Here is a 22,783-nt window from a genome sequence, read left to right on the forward strand (position 1 = left end):
CCAAAATCATTGTAATTGCAATAATAAGCAATTTCACATTACTAATTTCATATTTTTTACAGGTAATTTCTTGCAATTTTTATTTACAGGTATTTTTTGACAATTTTACTATGGATTCAACAGATAGTTCTTTAGACTACTCTTCACCCTATACCAATAGGCTCTATATATTTTTTATCTATATTCCTTATAGTTGCTAGTTTCTTCTACTATTAATGTAGTAACCTACAACTATAATCCTTTATACATTTCATACTCTTTACCTCCTCTCTTAAAAACATATTATATATATATATATAAAGTATATTGTATGTAGAAAGTGTGAAGAAGATTTTGATTTAAACCTATTGAATATACAGTATACACTGTGAGCTCGACTAAATGGATAAGGAATGTAGCGATATATGGTATGAAAAAGAAGAAGAAATAGACAGGAAATTAAAAAAAAAAGATAAGTGAAAAGGCGACCAAAATAAGATAACATTGCGGTGTCTCACAATCTCAGTGTCATCATCAGAGGTCGTCCACCGAAGTTATGAAAAAGACAGCACATGTGCTGTAGCCACGTGTTGAGAACGAAATATTAAAATTTTTTTAAAATTTTGCGCTAAGAATAAGGTCTAATAAATTGTGCCAATAAAAGTGGTTATATTACGCAATGTTATCTTCCTTTTCATACAGTCACATTCCACCCCCATGATTAATTAGCTTCTTAATACTATTATTCTTTACTATATATATATATAATTTACTCATTTATGGGTAAATATGGTGTATTTACACTGATATTATATAGTTAATTTCAACCCATAACAAATTATGCCTTGTGCATTTAGTCTTCAAAATATTATAGAATAGAATCTTTAATTGCAGCAATAATAGACATACAATTAGTCCCGTCACGGCATGGTGGTGCCAGGGGTTAACAAAACATATTTACAAAAGAGATACACATGAGAAAAAAGATAAATCAGATTATTAACAAAGCACAGTTTTACATTTTCAGTTCGACGAGGATACCCTTCCTGTATTTTTTATTATTGACCACTTCTTGGAGGTCCCCGTCGATGGCTTGCAGTGAGGGCAGCATTTGCTTTGGCAGGAATCTGTCAGTTAGTACTAGCCGGTTACGGTTTGCTAGCAGCTGTGCTGAAGACCGGAGATAAGGGGGAGGAATGCGCCAAGAGCAGTGATCCCAGAAGTTCGGCTCTGTAATTTTACCGGTGGCCATCTTGATGGTGAACAGCAGCCTTCTTTCTGCGATGTAGGACCGGAGCCTGCGTAGTTGAAGAGCTTCTGCTAACTGCGTTGATCTGAGAGCTGGGGGAAGGTGGAGTTTGCTGTTGGCCCATTTTAGAAGCCAGAATTCGGCAGAGAATATTCTTTTGATGTTGGATTCGGCGGCCGAGGCCCATATCTCTGAAGCATACAGTATTGTCGGGTAAAGGATTGATACGATGTATCTTTTTACCAGTTGTGGGTCGGTGGTGTGGAGCAGCTGTTGTTTGGCGACCCAGCGTAGTGAATTCAGCCTCGACTGTATGAGGTTTATGTGATCGTTGAAAGATAGTTTGGAGTCGAAAACGACCCCCAGATCTTTGTGTGTTTGAACACTTGGAACTGAGGAGCCGTTAAGCACAGGCTCCAACGTTGTTGGGCTGCCCTTTAGAGAGTAAGTTATTTGTGCTGATTTTAGGGGGTTGATTTGGAGGTTGAAGGTATTGAGGTAGTCAGCCATGTCCTGCAGTTTGCTAGTGATTTGCTGAGTGATTTCGGCTGCCGAGTTGGATGGCGATATTCTAGTAAGGAGCTTGACATCGTCAGCATATGTGATCCAATTGCACTTATTGGTCACAAATGGCACCATGATTGCTGAGAAGAGAATGCCAGACAGGACCCCCCCTTGAGGTACACCGGCAGTTATGTGGCGCGTGAAGGTCTTTGTTCCGATCTTTAAAACAAGGGTCCTCTTCGATAGGAGAGATTCTAGGAACCAGAGAACATCGCCGCGAAAATTGAAGTAGTTTTCTAAGAGACGTAGGAGATTAGGTATATAGATGCCATCAAATGCGGAATGGATGTCAAGATATATAACTGACAATTCCTGTCTTTGTTCGAAGGCATCTAAGATGTGCAGAGTGGTTGTTACAAGGTTAGTTATAGTTGACCTTCCTGATATCCCATAGTGTATTTGCTGAGGACTGTCACGGAGAATTTGATGGGTGACAGACGGTAGCAGTGCTTTCTCCAGAATTTTTAGCAATACAGAGGCGCAAGCGATGGGCCTATGTTGGCTTGGGAGCGTCGATTGTTGGTGCTTAGGAAGGGGCCAGACAGAGTACCTGTTCCACTGGGGTGGAAAGAAATGAACTTCGAGGCATCTGTTGTATAGGTTGAGGAGTGAGTCGATGATGAAGACACTTAAACATTTGATTATGAACTGGGGGATGCCATCGTCACCGGTGGTTGTTGTGAGAGGGAGAGTATTAATGGCCTGCATCAGTTGTTGCTTGGAAATTCGGATCGTAGCGAGACTATCAGTGAGATGAGAGCGGTTGAGGAGTGGCCGATTAGGTAAAGCTGGAGGTTGATTAGAAAATCTGGCGACGTAGTTGAGCCAGTCAATTGGGTCGATGTTGCTAGAAGAACTGGCCTTTGTTTTGTAGAATGGTTTTCCCCTTTTTAGGGTTCTTTCGAGGTGCTTTTTAATTGAAGCTGATTTGTTTCTGTTGAATTCGGCCCTGGCTTTGGAGAATGAAATGCGGTCTTGGACATCGCCGGAAGCTTTCCACTTGGCGTGTAGTAATTGTTTGTAGTGGAAACTTTGGTTGAGCTGGGGAGTCCACCATGCTCTGGAGCGCGGAGTAATGGTGACTGTCTTGGTAGCGGTATGAAGGGCTATGGTATTGATCCATTTGGTCATTAAATCGATTGCGAGGCTCAGTTCACATCCATCTAAGATGTTCCATGGGACTGTGGATGCGGCTTCAATGCAGAGTGCTGGATTCAGAAATTTTGGGGCGGTGACCTTTTTCACAGATTTGGTTTTGGGGGTATTGAAATATTTTTTGGGTAGAAGAGCTGTAAATATGATTGGTTGGTGGTCTGATTGAAACATGTCGGCTGTGGTTTCTTCGACTTGGCATGTTGCCGAGGAATAGACTATGTCCAGTAGGTTTCGGTCTCTCGTTGGCTGGTAGTTAACTTGGAATATCATTATCATTATCTTCACCATTTGGCATCTCTCATATTGTGGAATTAACTTCACAACCATGATGGCATGTTTTCATTATCAGGGTACCTGCCTGCCCACCAATGAGTGAGCCAACAAGCTCCGTAACAGTGCTGTCTGGGTGGTGGTGGTGCGAGAATAAATAACAGTAGTCTCCTCTACTAGAGAAGCATTATTTATTCAAAGTAGTGTAATACCTGGTATCTCGTTGTGAAGGTAGCCACAAAATGAGATAAAATCAAACGATGCCTTTACACCACTCAGGTAGTTACCGTATTTCCGCATGTATAAGACGCACCTTAATTTTGGGGCCCGAAATTTGAAAAAAAAATGTATTACATAAAGTTATTGAACTCAAGTTTTATTCATCATAAAATTCATACAACTCATCACTGTCAAAACTCCCATCCATAAGCTTGTCCTCATCTGTGTCTGATGACGAATCATTGTCTTCATATATTGCCTCGTCCTCAGTTCCATCTATGGCATTTGAAATGCCACACTTCTTAAAATGACTTGAGACAACAATCTCAATCTTAATATTATTCCAGGATCTTTTCGCCCAGGTACAAACTTCTCCTATAGTTGGTTTCTTCACTCTTCCTGCTGGTGTCAAATTGTCCCCAAAAGACTTTCCCCAGAAGCTTTGAAGGGTTTGTTAATGCTGACATCAAGTGGTTGGAGCTGGGATGTCAAGCCTCCAGGTATGACGGCAAGTTTTAGCAACCTTTGTATTTTTTTGTTATGTGCCCTGAACTGATCAAGCACCAATAGGGCAGGTTTGCATAAGAGCCCACCTGGTCTCCTGCTCCAAACTTTCTCAAACTAGATCTTCATCCCATCCTGATCCATCCAACCCTTGTTATGAACATGGACAATCACTCCTCGAGGAATGTCTTCTTTTGGCATTGTTTTGCATTTGAAAATTAGCATAGGAGGCAGCTTGGTTCCATCGGCACAACAAGCTAGAACAATTGTATAATGGCTCTTTTCACGTCCACTTGTCTTCACAGTTACAGTTTTCACCCCCTTCTTATCAACAGTTCTGTTACTTGGGACATCAAATTGAAGGGGGACTTTGTCCATATTTGCAATCTGTCCCAACTTAAACTGATGTGTCTTCAGACAATGAATGACAAAACGATGAAATTCAAGGACCTTCTGCTCATAGCTTTCAGACATCTTTTGGGCAAGTCTGGTGCATGTACGCATGCTTAGTCCATTCCGTTTCATGAACCTTAAGCACCAATTGTGTCCTCCTTTGAAATCAGTAACTTCTTTTTCATCACCAATTCTCCTTCTTGCCTCATGCTGAACCATCTTTGTGGACACAGGAATTCCATTGCCCTTTGCTCCTCAATCCATATCTTCAATTCCCTTTCTAAATCAGGCCATTTTGCTGACTTGCGTTTTCAGTAAGGTTTCTTCTTCCCATAGCCAGTCTCGGATTGTTTCTCAGTTGGAGGAGGACCAAATTTTAACTTGAATTCAGCACTGTACGAAAATCTTTTCTGAGCCATTTCTGGGCAGAACGTGGCAAAACGTAACCTAATATACCGGTAACAAGTGCGAAACAATGAGCGCAAAGACAACAAACGTGAAAAAGCGGGAAATGCAAGTAAAAAAAAATCTACAACCACTATATAAGACGCACCCAGTTTTTAGACCCCGAATTTTTCGAAAAAAGGTGCATCTTATACATGGGGAAATACGGTAAATTTATGGGTAAACATTATAGTGTATTTACACCGATATTATATAGAATAATTCTATGTAATCTTTATTCAAAATTTCGAACTGATATAAAAAGACTACTATGAAATTATCCATTAAGAATATATGCCTCTGTATTACCTTTCATTGTCATCAAGAATAGGAATGCCTTCAAACCAAGCTTGAAAATGGATGTCAGGACATAAATTATAATTATTTGCTGCACTCTGTAAAAGCTTTATTTGGGCTAAAACTTCAAATTCTTTTCTTCGTTTATCAAAATTGATCAATCCATTTGGAAGTATGTCTGGAATAGCTGTATCAATCATAGTGAGGTCTGTGAGGAAGGTTCCCAAATAAGGAACTGTTCCCTGCATTGTTGCATTCTGAAAAACAGCAATACAGAGAGTAAACTTTCCCAATTACATATTCAAATTACATTGCAATATTGAATTTTATAAACTTACAAGGGGAAAAAAATCATTGTCTTAAAAGAAATGAGTATTTTACATTAAATTACAAAGTGCCATCTGGCATGTTAAAATAATTTTTATCAGAAATAACAGATTAATTTTTAAAATAATGTTAAATTTTCTAATTAGGAAAATTTGACCTATAAGAGTTTATTTTGTCAATTCTTCCTAATGCATTTATTAATTTTTATTTCCCCTACGCTTCTCGGCCTCAACTCACTCTTTTTGTTTGCTAATACACTTTTCATAATCACATCATCCAATCAATGCTGCTCATACTAAACACCATAAATTTTATGTTTTATTAGATCTCAATTCAGCTGTTCAAGGGGAGGGCAACTAGATTTTGGGATAAAAACTGGGACAAAACAAATCATAAAGATGAAAAAATTGGGACAAAACGCCCAAAGAAGAAAACTCAGGATGGTTCCAGGACCAAGATATAAAAAGCAATGTAATTTTAATCTCCCTGACTTTTGTAGGGCACCCTAATAATATTAGCAATGCAATATTATTTCAAAAACAAGGGGCAGAAATAGATTTGCAATATCATTTTTGCTTAAAATTATGAATCAGTTAACCATAGGAACACAAAAATATAAATTTATTTTTCAATGAAGAGTTAGTAAATAAATCACAAAATAGAGGTGGAGGAGAAGCAAAGAAAAAACTGCCCCGAAAAGAATATTTATAGTGGTTTTCAATATAATCTAAAAACATTTATGCATTTCTGTCTTACAATTTTTAGAATTCTGGACCTTGAGTGATTGGAAGAAAGTCATCTGATCCGATTTCCTGTTGCACCACGTGGACGGTCGGGTACGTATGCGTCATTTACCTGGGGAAGAGATGGCACCTGGATGCACCGTGGGAAGAGAAATGGCGGCAGTGTCATGCTTTGGGCGATGTTCTGCTGGGATACCCTGAGTCCAGTCAGCCATGTGCCGGGCACTCTGACGTCTACCCCATACCTAAACATCAAAAATCATTGTGGGAGCAGACGTTAATTGCCGGTCGCCAATGTGGCACAGCCATACCCCAGATAGACAGGGTACCAAAAGCGGGACCAGGTTGGAAGAGTTCCTGGCAACCTCAACATTAACTGTACTAAACTTACCCAACAATCTGCCTACACTCTGTAACACATTATAGGAGGCCACTATAGATGTCACCATGGCAATGAGGAATGCTGCCAACAACATTTCCAATTGGACCGTCTCTGAGGCCTTGACAACATCCGATCATCGTGCCATTAATCTAAAATCACTGGCCACAGTACCTGTGAACAGACAAACCGCCCATAGATATGCCATAGCAAAGGCAGACTGGGAACTCTTCCAGACCACCCTACAGAATAGCATACAACAACGACAGAGAGAACTCCAACGTATCGAGGACCCAAGAATCCGCTAAATTAAAACGACAGAAATCATATAACAAGCTAGCACTGCAGCCATCAGGAAGAAAAATCTGACATCGGGGGCAGTGCCCTGGTGGAATCAAAACTTTCAGCGACTCAGGAAGGAGGCGCAGGAAAGAAGAAAGGCCTTCTTCAGTGAGCCAGGTGCTCCCAGCCAGTGGCGGAAATTGAAACCCTATGACAGAGCTACAAAGAGGCAAGAAACATCTATACAGCACAAATTAGAGAAAGCAAAAACCAATCCTGGGAGCACCTGGTCTCCACCACTGAAACAAGGACCCTTGGAAACTTGTATATAAGCTCGTCACCAACAAACACTCCAGAGGGGAAGTAGTTGAAGCCACTAAAATGCACCAAGGATACATGACTATCACTTGGGAACACACCATCAACAATATCCTTGACACTGCCTTTCATCCAGAGATACAAACAATGACAGCAGAACAGGCCTGAGTTTGCCAGGCCAACGAGACTCACCAAATGGCAACAAAAGAGCACCCTTTCCACCATGAAAAAGATCAGCAATGCAGCAGTCCTAATAAAGGGAAATAGGTGCCCTGGACCGAACCTTCTGGAATCCGAAATTATCAAAAAAATGGTCGAGTATGCCCCAAACTTACTGTGATTTGTAGTTTATAGCCCGAGTTCGAAAGAATATCCTAGACCTCATCATCACCCATGAATCAGATGACATAACAGGGATGACAGTAGACGAACCAGTAGCAGGAAGTGATCACGGAGTTCTACGGTGGATGATGAAGAGAGATAACCTCTGTCTCAGTAAAGGCACCTTCCCGACTTACTGGAAGATGGCAAACGTTAAACTCATCCTTCTTTCTTTCTTTTTTTTTTGGCAGTTGTTGGCGCATCGGCTTCTGTGGCCATAATGCACCTCCCAAGGTTTTTTTTTGCAGTACTTTGATCCAAGCCCGAGGCGGGATTCGAACCCGCGACCTTTGGGTTGCCAGGCAAGCACTAAACTCATCCTAAAGAATCCAACAAAGCCACCACACCTTCCGGACTCCTACCGGCCCATTGCACTTTTGACAGTTATCAGTAAGCTATTTGAACGACTACTCTACACACTGATCCAACATTACTATGATGAGGCTGGCCTGGCCACAGCAAACCAGTTCGGCTTCAGGTGGGGCACCCTCCACCGTGAATGCCCTAACTCACCTCCTGACCAAGGTCAACAGATGTAATAAAAATTCCTTCCTAGTGATAGCCATGGACTTCGCTGGGGCATTCGACTCACTTTTGTGGCTGAGCGTCCTGGCGAGGCTGTGCGAAACCAACATGCCGGAAAACCTCTATAACACCATCAAAAGTTACCCAAACAACAGAACCATCAAAGTCACCACCCCCTACGGCACACTCTCCAGGGGCGTCTCCGTAGCCAGGTGGGAAGGAGCAGCAGTGTGTACCGCACGCTTCTTGATTAGACCGGGGTTCGAGCCCGTCACCACCAAATATGGAGGATGCGGAAAGGTCAAGGAATGACCACCGCATATTCCGGAGCAATATGGCCTTAGTTGCTAATGCTCCTAAAAACCAAACAACAACAACAACAACAACACTCTCCAGGTGTGTCCATCGGGGCTGCCCTCAAAGTCTGGTTGTTGGCCCACTACTGTGGGATATCGTCTTGGACACCTTTCTTAACATCGATCTCCATGAAGTACAATCTCAAGCATTCGCGGACGATCTCATTCTGACGATACAGGCAAACTCAAGAGCCGCGTTAGAGGTCCTCGCAAATTGGACCCTGACCACTCTCCAAGAATGGACAAACCGAAACCAACTCAAAATATCCCCCACAAAAACAAGCTCCATCCTACTAAAGGGACACCCTGATCTTAGGCAGCCTCCGCAAATAAAAACTGGGCAAGAAACAATCAAATTCTCTAACCAACTGAAATACCTACTGCTAGGTATTTCAGTTGGTTAGAGAATACCAAACCTCCGTGATATTGGACCAAAATCTGTCATTTCAGGACCATCTGAAATATCTCAGTGAAAAAATAAGACACCACGCAACCATGGTCACATGTAAAGAATGGGGCTTGAAAAAGCGAGTATTCCAACTGTTCTACAAAACTATCTTCACTCCAATCGTCACCTACGCATTTGGAGCATGGTTTCAAAAAACTACAACAGTAGTAAACAGATGTATCACAGGTCCATCCTCCTAACCATCTCCCATGCCTGCCGCACGGTGAGCAGCCATACTCTGCAGGTGCTAGCTGGCACTCTCCGCAGGAGTTAGAAATCGTATGTCACAGCCTATTGTACTACCTAGACAAAGGTACCCCCACAGACTTTTCTGGGGTTCACTATTGAACTAACCAGCAACAGAAATGTGGAAAAGAAGAGGATACAAACTCACTCAAAATGCAGGAAAGGTGGAGCACCTCTCAAAAGGGAGACATCACAAAGAAGTTTCTACCCAACCTCACCAAACTGGTTCTCCCCAGGTCTACAGGTAACTTACCTCTTAACTGGACACAGAATGATTAATGCCAATCTGTCTCTACTTGGGATCCAGGATGATTCAACTTGCACTTGTGGGGGACTGATGAGCTGGCAGCACCTCATGTATGACTGCTGGCTCTATGAAGAGCTACATGGTGTTTTATTCACCAGGATCCACTACTTACCACAGGAACAAGAACATCACCTCCTAGACATGAAGGAGGAGTATCAAGCCTTTTCGGATTACGTGCAGGCACTGTTTGCGAAGAGGAGAAACCAAATCGCTGCAGCCTACAACCCAATACCACTATAACCGAAGAGCATCTGTTCTTCAGCTCGCTTGGACTGGGACACCAGAAATGACTCACCCCCAAGAATTAGAAAACTCAGGAAACAAACTATACCGAAGTAGACTAACAAGGACGGGACCCATGTCCCATGAATGACAAATGGAGATGACTACCAAATTTAGACCCACCAGCTGGGTCTATGTGAACAAGGCACATTCCTCAGAACTGGAAGGCTTAGGAAAAAAACCACACTAAGGTCTTAGAAGGGTACAGGCATTCTGTGTGTTATCAGACACTAAGTCTAAAACACTGATGGATACAATATCTTTCTATTGAAGATTTAGGAGAAGGTTGGCCTACCACCCTAAAATCCACTCATGCACACCTTCTCGATGGTAAGCCCTGTTACGTCACTTAGGTGGCAACGAACGTGTAGAGTGGTTCTCTTCAAGACGCCTGGTCAGCATGAAGAGGAAAAGACCAAACCCTCCAGCATATGACAGCACGACAAAACAAATGGCCCTCAGTCCCCAGCAGCTTTCACTCTCCCTCTTACGGCAGCAAGAGGATCAGAGTGGAAGCAGAGGGTGCTAAGAATCTCTGGGTACGACCAGGTTGCCATGCGCGGAAACTGAACCTGGCCTGTTACAACGTAAGATCACTCATCGGTGAAGACAGGATATTAGAGCTGGAAAAGGAATTAGAAAATGTGAATTGGAATATCATCGGTTTGGCTGAAATAAGAAGAAATGAATCACTTATAAGTTTATCAAGTGGAAATCTGAATAAGCTTGCTTTCTTGCATCATATGCCTCTACTAATGCTAATGCTAATAAGTTTATCAAGTGGAAATCTGCTGTACACCAATGGAAACAGTGAAAGGAGTGAAGGTGGAGTTGGGTTTCTGGTTCATAAAGATTTTAAAAAACAACATTTTGGAATTCAAAAGTACATCACCAAGGGTGTCAAGACTAATATTCAAGATTTCTAAGAGGTACAAGCTAAACATCATAATGATTTATGCACCAACATCGAGCCATGATGATGAAGAGGTTGAAGAAATGTACACCGAAATTGAGTCTTCTAGATGAGCAGAAAACCCACTACACTATTATTATGGGGGACTTCAATGCTAAGGTTGGAAAAAGACAAAACAGCGCAGAAAGAGGAACTATAGGAAATTTTGGAATTGGTGAAAGAAATGAAAGAGGCAAAAGACTTGTGGATGCAAAATCTCAAGGATTGTTAGTAACGAACACTTTTTTCAAGAAAAGGGCGAACAGAAAGCGGACACGGAAGAGCCCAAATGGATTAACAACTAATGAAATCGACTTCATCCTCACTAACAGAAGATATATTGGGAATGATGTTACCGTTCTGAATAAGGTAAATGTTGGAAGAGATCACAGAATGGTAAGATGTACACTTGATATAGATGTAGGAAAGGAAAAAACTGACTCGAGTAAATAATATAAAGCTCTTTGAGATAACAGAAGGAGAAAAAGCAGTATGTACTGGAACTTAAGAACAAGTTTGAGCTGCAGACTGCTCAGGATCAAGATATCGACGAGGAATATTACAACTTTCTGAAAGTGATAAAGCCCAAGAAACCTATAGGGAAAAAGAAATCCAAAGAAGAAAAATTAGTCAAGAAACACTTGTTATGATGAACCGAAGGCAAAAAATGGAGAGCAAGAAAAACACTGACAAGGAGAAAACTGAGTATACTGAGTTATGCAAAGCCATTAGAAAGAGACTCAGAGAGGACATAAGAAGATTTAACACAAGAAAAGTAGAACAAGCATTAAGGGAAAACAAAGGATTTAAATCAACAGCCTTGAGCAGTAATACAGAAAGACAAATGATACTGAAACTGAAGAATAGCGATGGTGTACTTATAAACAGCAGAGAAGGCATAATTCAAATAGCAGAAGACTACTACAGAGAATTATACAAGGAGCGAGGAAATGATGCCAGCAGTGGGGAAGATGGATTGCAAATTAGCAACACATACAACATACCCGATATTCTTCCTGATGAGGTAGAACATGCACTGAAGAAAATGAAGAATCCGAAAGCCCCGGGGGATGATGAAGTTACTGTAGAGTTGTTAAAATTGGGAGGAAGAGACATAACACAAAAACTGGCAAGGCTCTTCACAAAGTGCAACAGAAAAGGTGTGATGCCTAAGCAGTGGAATGATGCAATCATAGTTTTGCTGCATAAGAAAGGAGATAAATCAGAAATTGGAAAGTATAGACCAATTAGCTTGTTATCCCACATCTATAAGTTGTTCACAAGGGTCATTATTAACAGATTAGAAAGAATACTTGATAAGAATCAACCGAAAGAGCAAGCTGGCTTTAGGACAAGATTCTCAACTATGGATCACCTTCACGTAATATCACAGCTAATGGAGAAAGCAAATGAATATAAAACACCATTATGCCTGGCATTTGTGGATTATGAAAAGGCATTTGACTCCATACAGCATAAGGCAATGTTTCCGGCACTGGAAAGACAAGGCATAGATACCCCATATATTATGATTTTGAAGAAAATACATGAGAATACTACCTCCTTTATTAGACTAGATAAAGACAGTAGGAAATTTAAAATCGAGAAAATAAAAGAACGCACACGTTTTTTTTTTTCCCCCCCTTTAGGTCCTAGCCACTGAAATCTCAGGAAATTAGGTGGCAGGACCAACCAGAGTGAAACTAAAACTACTGGGTTCCTGGTCTGCCTCCACGGGGCGAAGGTGGGGCAAGTTTGGGCCTCAGCAGGGGTCCAACAGCTAAACAACCAGATGAACAATGGTACATGACACTACATATATAATATCCACAAACTTTTAAATCTCTGGCATTTCCAGCAAACTGGTACACCCACAATGAAAACTACGTGGAGATGGGGGAAACCCCTGGTATCATCTGACAATAAATACACCTTACCTAAACATCACTGCTGACCAGGTACACCCTTTCATGGCAACAGTCTTCTCCTATGGCAGTGCCATTTTTCAGCAGAATAATGCAACATGCCACACTGCCTAGATTGTTCAAGACTGTTTCGCAGAACATGAGGAACACTTCCAGGTACAGTCAGTCAGTCCTCGTATAACACGTGTTTACATTACACGAATTCGATCATACACGATTTATAAATAGGGGAACAACATCTTATATAACACGAACCGAATTTGCTTATGCACGATTCGCCTTTGTGTTTACAAGAAATGGCAGTCGAACGCAGAATCACCCCAACCGAACGCAACACGATAGGAATGAAGAGAAGATTCTGAAAATGTATTTATGTTTTTTATATTAGTGAAGGGGAAACACATTTCACCATAATAACGTAAAAACCAACACAATTCCAGCTCTCAGTATAATCGCAAATGCAATTAGATCGATTTTACTACCAGTTTATAACAGATTCCACTAGCAGAAACGCAACTGGAAATTGTTTTTATTGTTTTATGGTAGTAACTCCTAGAAATGTGCTTTAGTAAAATGTGAGGTGTTAATCTCTGCCTTTACGGTGTGCCTTTATTCAGTTGCTACACGCAGCTTTGTTTATGTGTATCAAGCATGTCTCCTCGTTTTGTAATTGTGCTTTATTCCCTAAAAATGACTAAAATGCTTAAAAGGTGTGAAAAGGAAGCGTCCTGGTGAAGACACTGCAGATTCAGAGAGAAAAATAAAAGCAATATCGATAAACAGAGGCGGACTGGATCAAAAATTCTTACCCGGGAAAATTTGTAGTGACCTCATACTAGCGTTTATGGCCAAAATCACACCGGCCTCCGGCCCACCGGGGTTTCCCCGGGAAGGCTTATGGCCAGGTCGCATCTGTCGATATAGAAAAAATATGAAATTGTGAAACGCTTTGAGCGAAATGAAAAACCATGTGATATTGCACATGCTACAAACCTAAATGAGGCAACGCCGAGAATTACAAAGAATGCAGAGAAAATAAAAACAACTTTTATAGCAGGAACAACTCAAAGTGTAATTAAAATCCATTAGATTAGGACACAAAGAATTGGAAGAGATGGAATGGCTGTCATCTGTTTGGATAGAAAAACAAACAAGTTTGCTTACGATAGAAGCAAAAGCATTAGCAATATTTTATTACGTAATAGTATTTTATTACAATTATTTATTGTGTTTGGTAATGTTTTGGTTACAAATGTGTGTTCAATCTTGGGTGGTCGGCACCTAACCCTATTTTTCCCATAGGGCCTGTTGTTTATATTGCACGAGAGTTTCTAGGAACACAACTATCATGCTATACGAGGACTGACTGTATTGCCCTGGCCTCCAAATTCCCCAGACATCAATCAATCCCATTGAGTATCTGTGGTTTGTGTTGGAACAGCAACTACAATCTGCGGCGTCTCGACCACGGACCTTACAAGAGTTAAAGGATCTGCTGGTTAAGTGTTGGTACGAGATACCACAAGACACATTTAGAAATCTTGTAGCATCCATGCCTTGCCGGATACGAGCTGTTTTGGCTGCACGTGGAGGACCAACATCATATTAGGTAGGTGGTCATAATGTTTTGGCTCAACGGTGTATGGCTAAAACTAACACATTACATATTTGAAGTTGCAACACTTCATTTGATTGTATCAGCAGACAAATCATCTTGAAGCCACAAAGCAGGTAGGAGTGAATTAATGGTTTATTTTTTTCACAAGTAAAAAACATTTACGATAAAGTTTGCTGTGAATGTTGCGCACCACTAGTAAGTCATCGTTTTATGTCATCCATCAACCAACCACATTTTACATTAATCGTGTCTTGTCTCTTATTGGTCAATAATTGTGACTGACAAGGAAGACAAGGTGAGTGGGCAGTGCTTCGGCTTTTCCAGAATATCGGGAATGTGAGTTAGAGGAAGAGCTATCTCATGCATTTATTTTTTTTTTAAATAAATGTTTAATGATATTCATTTTTAACAAATTAAGTTATTTTATTAATCTTTATTCTTTTCTAAATTGAGAGATGGTATCATCCCTGCACCATATTATTATTATCATTATCCTTATTATTTATAGTAGTGGCATATGATGGAAGAAGGCAAGCTTATAAACTTTTGTTTAAAAAAAAAATGGAAGTTTTTTCCAACAATCAATTATCTGCTGCCTGAAGGTAAACCTCTGCCCATCTACCATGCCACCACCCTTTCTCAATTTGAATTTATGCCCCCTCATGCATGCAGTATGAGCAAGAGGAAGAATGCCAGCAGCAGCATCGAGCTTGTTCAATCCATCATCATCATGAACTTGGTCTGGCTTAGGTCTTTTAAGACCTGTTATGTTGTAGCTCTTTGAGATGTTGGTCGCCATCATTGTGTTGGTCGACCAACATCTCTCTTGCCTGTAGGTTTGTAGTTAAAGGCTAATTTTGGGATCCGGTCTGGTTCATTCTTTCTGTGTGTCTGATCCATTTTTCCTGATACCATTTTATGTCATTTACTATGTTATCTACTTTTAATTTCTCGTGGATATCTAAATTTCTTTGGTGGTCTAGTCTTGTAAAGCCTAATAATGGTCTTAAAAATCTCATTTGTGCTGCTTCTAGTTTGTGTGCATCTTTCTTATTTATGACACAAGTCTCACAGCTGTAGAAGAGGACTGGTTTTGAAGTGATGTTGTGCAGTCGTAATTTTGTTTCAATTGTCATTTGTTTTCCGAAGTGGCGTTTAATCATTCCATTCATTTTATTATATTTTTGTAGTTTAGTGTGGATGTCTTCCCTTCATTTGATATTAAATTTCCCAAATAAGTGAAGTCAGATATTTGTTCTATTATTTTATCGATAACAATTTTGACTCTTTGTATGTTTTTTCCACATAATCTCATTGATTTTGTTTTTGAGGTGGAGATTTTCATCTTGTACTTTTTACCTATTTTATTCAGTTCATTAGCTGCTATCTGTAGTTCATCTTCAGATTTTGCAATTATAACTTGATCATCAGCATATAGTATAGTTTGGATTTTATTCCTGTTATTCAACTGTATTCTGTTGTTAATTGTTTGTTTTCCATTCTTTAAGAATTTTATTGATGTAGATATCAAATAAATTTGGTGATAGTCCACATCCTTGTTTGACTCCTTTATTGGTGTTAACTGGGTCTGATAGTTGGCCATTAGAATATTTTATACAGGCTTTGCTTTCTGTAGTTGGGTTGGGATATTTTCTTCACATAGAATCTGCCAAAGTTTTTCCCGGTTTACATTGTCATATGCTTTTTCATAATCAATAAACAGCAGAAATGTTGGTAGACTGAATTCTCTTCTTTTCTCCAAAATTTGTTGTAATGAGAAAATGGCATCTATTGTGCTTCTCTCTTTTCTGAACCCACATTGTTCTTCTTCTAAGAATTGTTTACTGTATTTATTAAGTTTATCCTTTAGTATATTAGAGTATAGCTTTGCAGCAGTTGACAGCAGTGTTATTCTGTAGTTGTTCAATCCATTCAAAGCCTTAAACACCTCGATCAGATCACCTCACAGGTGCCTAGTTTCCAGCCACTACAATTTCACTGCCCTTCTCTTCACCTGTTCCAGCATATCTACATCCTTCCTAAAATGAGGCCACCAGACCTGTATGCAGTATTTAAAAATGTAGCTACTGTCAAAGGCAAGGGAAAGGGCTTTTGCTTTCTTAAAGGTTATTACAGCAACCTCAGACAGTTTTTAAATTCTATACAGTGGGACCAACTGATGAAGCTACCAAGAGAAAATTCTAAATGGGACACATTCAGGGATGTTATCGCAGAAGCTACTAGGCTTTTTATACCTTCTAAGAAATACAGTTCAAGGAATAGACCTATATGGATGTCACGTGAACTGATGAGCTCATTGCAATAGAGAAAAATGCATGTGATGAATATACGAGGTGCTACTGAAAAGTTTCCGGAATGTATTTATAAAATAAATACGTTTAGACTCACCCTGGATCTTATTCGCCACCATCACCTTCAAAGTAGTCCCCTTGAGAGCATAAACACCGATCCCAGTGCTTCTCCCATGATTTGAATGCGTCCCGAAAGCCCTTCTTCGTCATAGTGTTCAGCTTCAGTGCCATCAAATTTTTGGTCAAATGGATATCCTCTACGCTGTCAAATCTTCAGCCACTCAGCATGATTTCATTTTCTTGGGAAGAGGAAGAAGTCGCAGGGGGGCAAGTATGTCAGATAAGGGGGTGGGTGACTGTCATGTTGCTGGATGCCAAAAACTGTACCATAGCAAAAGATGTGTGGGCTGGCACATTGTCATGATGGACAGTTCTTTGTCACTTCTCTGGATGGTTCCTCCCAAGGCTTCCCTTAACTGCCTCACGACTTTGTAGTAGAACTTTGCGACATTTCCTGGGGTGGTGCTTGATGATGGACGCCCAGATTGATTGTAGTCATCAATCGACATTCGACCACTTTTAAAACGGTTAAACCAGTAGTTTTTTTTTGTAGTTGTTGGCGCATAGGCTTCTGTGGCCATAATGCACCTCCCAAGGTTTTTGCAGTACTTTGATCCAAGCCCGAGGCGGGAATCGAACCCGCGACCTTTGGGTTGCCAGGCAGGCACTTTACCCACCTGGCTAGCCCGGTCGGCTAAACCAGTAGTAGGCCTGTGTCTGGCCTAAAGCATTGTCACCAAAAGCTTGTTTCAACTTCTTATGGGTTTCTGCTGCTGTGTTGTTAAGGAGGAAACAAAAACGTGCTGCAAGCACATTGCTCTGTGACATAAGCCATCGCAACAAACACAAACATGCAAAACACACCGCCAAAGAACCGCGCATAAATATTCAATGACTTTATCCAGCCCGACGTCACGTGGGGCACTGATTCACAAAGGATGCATGCAGTGTTACCTAGCACTACAAGTCTGTACTAGACGTTCCTGCTCAACATTCAAATTTTGGGAACATTTGGGTAGCACCTCGTAAATAATCCAGTGATACACCTACAGTAGACATACACTAGTCTGCAATCGTCACAAAGGAGGTTAGGCAAGATAAGGCAGATTATGAGAAGTCTGGCAAAGAATGCAGCAAGGATTCTTTTGCCTGTGTAGAAGTAAGGGGTTGAATCACACTGGTCAACTAGAATTTCCACAACCTGAATGGATTTGTCCACTCGGGTTGTGGACAATCCGATTAAATATTTTGCATCTCCATTCACACGAGGAATTTTAGGGATGGAATGCCAAAAGTGAGTCAAATTTTGGTGGCAAGCTAAATGATTTTGTGAAAACTGAGAGGAAAGTGGAGGTAAAATTGTTGAAGCTAAATGTAAAAAAAAAAAAATACTGGGGATGGATGGGATCTATCTATTAGCATTAGTAGAGGCATATGATGCAAGAAAGCAAGTTTATACAGCATCAGCCCAAGAAAAGAAAGAAAGAAAAAAAAAAAAAAAAAACACTCCCATTTCACCCATCCATTTACTCTAAAAGTTAAGTCTAGTTCTTCCTTAAATTTATGTGCACTATCAACTTCAACAACAAATGAAAGTTTGTTCCACAATCAACCATCCACTGGCTAAAGGAAAAATTTCTGCACATCTATTCCACAACTATATTATATTAAAGGCAGTAGCAAAAAAAAAAAAAGGGGGGGGGGGAGGCAAATCTTTAGCATCTCTGGATATTCAGGGGAGGTTCCTATCAACTGAAAATATGCAAATATATCCCCCATTCACAAAGGGGATCAATTACAGATCTGTTAGCTTGACTTCTGTTCTGGGGTAAATAATAGAATCACTAGTTAAAGAAGTAATGCAGAATCATATAGAGATGAATGCAGTTATACTACAGTCACAGCATGGATAAGGGGCGATCTTGTCTGACCAATTTTTTTGATACTACTATGACACAGTATCAAAAGAAACTGGATGCAAAAACTAATTTTGACATCATATACTTAGATTTAAGAAAATCTTTTAATACTGTTACACATAAAACACTGCTATACAAATTGGAGCCACGTGGCATTAAGGTAAGTTGCTGGGATAAAGGGATGGTTGAGATGAAAAGACACAGTGGTTCTCTTCTTGGGCTAATTTTATTAGAAGAGTCCCCCAGCGTTCAGTGCTGGGCCATTGTTGTTGTTGTCTATATTTATTAATGATAATTATGAAGGTTGGCAGGGCAGTTAATCACAGTAACCAAAGAATGCAGATTGGCAATAAGGCAACTGACAAGGATTAGGCAAGGTACTTCATATGGGGAGCTGTAATCCCAAAGTAACGTAGCAACTGTGTAGTACAATATACGGGGCAGCAAAGAATGAAAAATACCTTGAGGTAATTGTACAGTCAGATATAAAGTTTTCTGAGCAGTGCAAACAGCCTGCCAGGGCAAATCTCACGAGATTAAATTTATTTTTTATATATCACCTATTTTTATTTTATTTATTATTATTTTTTTATTATTTCATGCAATTAGCTTAAAATGGTGGGAAGCCTCATTTTAGGGCCAATCTTAAAGTTGAATCAAATCGCATTGGACTACTAGAACTTCCATGATCTGAAGGGATTTGTCCACTCAGGTTGTGGACAATCTGATTAAGTATTTGGCATCTCCGTGTAGAGATGAGCAACATTAATGATAGGAACAGAAAAGTGCTCTTACCAGAAAATGTTAGTTTTGCAAATTGCAGAATCTGGAAGTTAGGCATATGCAAGATCTGATTGAGGTGTTTAAAGCTTAAAATGGATTGAGTAAACTCAATGCTGATGGAATCCTCTCTCTTGCCGAGACTAAGTTCAAATTGAGGAAGAATGGTTGCAAGTTGTATGTTCATAAATTTGCCTTCATTCAGAGGGTGGTTGATTGCTGGAACAAACTTGCATCTGGTGTTGTAAAGGTGCGTAGTCTAAATAAATTCAAGGAAAAACTAAAACTGTTAGATAAATGGGAAACCTTGTCTGTCTGTCTGTCTGTCTGTCTGTCTGTCTGTCTCTCTCTCTCCTTTTTTTGCTAATGCACACCTTGCTTTCGTGCATCATTTGCCACTACTACTACTACTATTATTACTACTACTACTACTACTAATAATAATAATAATAATAACAACACAGAAACATAGGAAGTTTAACTATATATATTTTTAAATTATCTTGTTCATTACTGAGCTATAATTTTAACATTTACACTGAAACATTTGTTCGTATATTAAATAAGACTAATTTACAATGAAGTCAACATCAAAATAACTTACCACATTACCAGACATCTGTTTCTGAAATGCTTTCTGAAGGTGTCGATCAGATTCTCCTACTGTGTCAGCAAATTTCGCAGATCCTTCCTAATAAAGCAACATAATTTTATGTGAACACATTTTCATGACATTTAAAAGCAAACTTTAAAAAAAAGTTAAGTACAGTAAATGCTTTAAAATCCAGCACCCTCAGGGATTGACAAGCCCGGTTTTAGAGCAGTATACCCAGTGGTTGAACAGTTTTGTAGGAGCATTTTCAAATAAATACTCAGCAAAAACAAACCAAACTTATTTAGTATTACTTTACTAGTAGCAAATGATGCAAAATCAAGCATATACAGGATCAGCCAAAAAAAAAAAAAAAATCACTTTTCACCCATCCATTCCCTCCAATAGTGTCTAGTTCTTCCTTGAATTTATTCAAACTATCCACTTCCACAACAACAGATGGAACATTTGTCTGTGCAGCAATCAACCATCAGTTGAATGAAAGCAAACTTCCACATCTCTATTCTGCAACCATCCTTCCTCAATTTGAATTGATGTCCCCTCATGTGCACAGTCTGAGCAAGAGGAAGAATCCCATCAGAACTGAGTTTGCTCAAGCCATTCAAAGCCTTAAACACCTCGATCAGATCCCCATGCAGGTGCCTAGTCTCCAGACACCGCAGTTTACAAGAAGCGAAGCCTTTCTTGGTAAGAGCAACCCTCTGTTTCCCTCACCAGTCTTGTTGCCCTTTCCAGTACCTTTTCTTGCAGCCTCTACATTCTTTCTAAAAATGAGGCTACCAGACCTGTACATAGTACTGAAGGATGTGGCTTGACCATTGCCTTATATACAATGGTATAATCAACTTCTTATCCCTGCTAGCAAAATTCCTGTATATCAATGACAAATCCCCATTAGCTGTCGTGGCGGTCTGTCTGCGCTGCTCAGAGAACTTCATACTTGAATGCACAATTAGCCCCCCCCCCACAACCTTTTCATTTTCCACTACCTTTAGTATAACAGCATACAGTTGGAATGTTACTGTGGAATTAGTGCTACCCATATGCAGTACCTTGCATTTGTCAATGTTAAAACTTCAATTGCCATTTCTCAGCCCAGCGGCCTAATTTTTCTAAATCTTGCTGCAGAAGCATACCTTCATTACGATCACTAACCAACCTTTGTATAATCTACAAACTTAGACATTAAGCCGATATACCTTCATCAATATCATTAATAACTATGGAAAACAACAATGGGCCCAACACTATACCTTGTGGGATGTCACTAATAATATTAGTCCACAAAGAGCAGTGTCCACTGATAACTACTGTCTTCTACCACTCAACCATCCCTTTATCCATAGCAGTAACTTAACCATTAATTGAATTACAAAGTAAGTCTGTTGTACGGTATTCCCTCCATCCTTTAAGAACCTTTTGAAGATGCTATTAAGCATTCTTTACACATCACTCAATTTATAGGCCCTTTTGTGCCAGAGTATAAACAAGAACATTTTTTTTAATGCCACACTGCTCCAATTTGTACAGCACTCTTTTATGTGCAACAGTATCAAAAGCTTTCCTGAAATCCAAGTATAACATATTAAAATTATTTTTACATCCAGTTCCTTTGTTACTACATCATAGTATCCAAATTAGTCAGACAAGACCTCATATTGTTACTGTTCCATTACTGTTCAAATTTGTGAGACAAGATCTTGTGTTGACGAACCTGCGCTGCTTCGGAAGTATAACTGCACTCCTGTCTTGGTCCTGCATCACTTCTTTAACTAGTAACTCCATTATTTTGCTTGGAACTGAAGTTAAGCTAACAGGTCTGTAATTACTCATATCATCTTTGATCCCCTGTTGTGAATTGGGGATATATCTGCACATCTCCAGTCCACAGGGACCACTGAATCGAATGATGTAGATAATTATGGCTAAGGGTTTGCTTCCCTCATTTGCTGCCTCCATTAATATAATTGGATAGATTCCATAAATTTCAGGTGCCATTCTTATGTTTAACCTTAACAGTTTCTCTTCCACTTTCCTCTCAGTTATTACAAAATTATTTATGTGGTAGAGTTTCATAAACTTCTGGCAACCACTTCCCTAAACAATTCCTCATGTGTGAATGCTAATATAAAATACTTATTCAGTTTGTAAGTAACCTGAGCAGGATCAACAACAGTTACATCATCGATGGCAAGTGGAACAATAAGATTTTTACCCTTCCTTCTAGTGTTTAGATCAGGGGTTCTTTACCTGGTGCTCGCGAGCACCACTGTGCTCTTTAAAAAATAAATTTTTCTTGCAACCAATCCTAACATGGGTGATCGCGAGCACCTTCACTTAAGCTAAAAAATTTATATATAAATTTTTGTATTTATAAAAGGTGCTTTCTATTTCTTAACTTTCTGAATATTCTGCAAAAATCCATGCCAATCTTTGCTAGAAATGCTATTTTTACCCAACGCCTCAAATTCTACTAAGTAGTATAGGATCATATAATAATGTCATAGAATTTGGTAGTCTACAGCAGACACAGAATGTGACTTCAATAGAAAACATGCAAGCGACCACCATATAGACTTACCTTCGTCCTATCAAGAACCTCGGTAAATGCACTTATTAATTAAGGCTACATAATAGGCTCATAATAATAAAAAATGTAATTTTCTGTAAGAGATACTCTCCAATCTTCTTGGATAGAAAAACAAAAATGGCTTTATAAGATGTTTTGCCTCCACTGCATTCATGATGCAAACTTGATAGTTAAAACACACTGTTATCAATGTTTCTCTTGGAAATATTCAATTTAGTAAGAAAAATTTTTACAAAATACTTTGTTGAGAGTATGATCATTGTTGCCATAGTGTTGCTACAGACCGATACTGCCTCATGCAATTCTCAGTTTCTGGTTTTAACAGGTTTCTACCAAGTTATGCTCA

The 22,783-nt window shown here is 39.7% G+C and overlaps 1 protein-coding gene across 3 annotated transcripts in view; it reads right to left on the bottom strand.

The window, feature by feature from the left end:
- Positions 1-22,783, bottom strand: part of Rgl (Ral guanine nucleotide dissociation stimulator-like) — a 292,275-nt gene that overhangs the window by 91,936 nt on the left and 177,556 nt on the right. For all 3 annotated transcript variants that reach the window (XM_090389533.1, XM_090389534.1, XM_090389532.1), the window contains 2 exons: positions 19,839-19,925; positions 5,087-5,331 (listed from right to left, as the gene is read on the bottom strand). In XM_090389533.1, coding sequence (XP_090245659.1) covers positions 5,087-5,331; positions 19,839-19,925 — 332 coding nt within the window. The remainder of the gene's footprint in view (positions 1-5,086; positions 5,332-19,838; positions 19,926-22,783) is intronic.

Source organism: Mastigoproctus giganteus, chromosome 2, assembly GCF_048544385.1.
Source record: "Mastigoproctus giganteus isolate SK-2022 chromosome 2, ASM4854438v1, whole genome shotgun sequence".
NCBI classification, from domain to species: Eukaryota; Metazoa; Arthropoda; class Arachnida; order Uropygi; family Thelyphonidae; genus Mastigoproctus; species Mastigoproctus giganteus.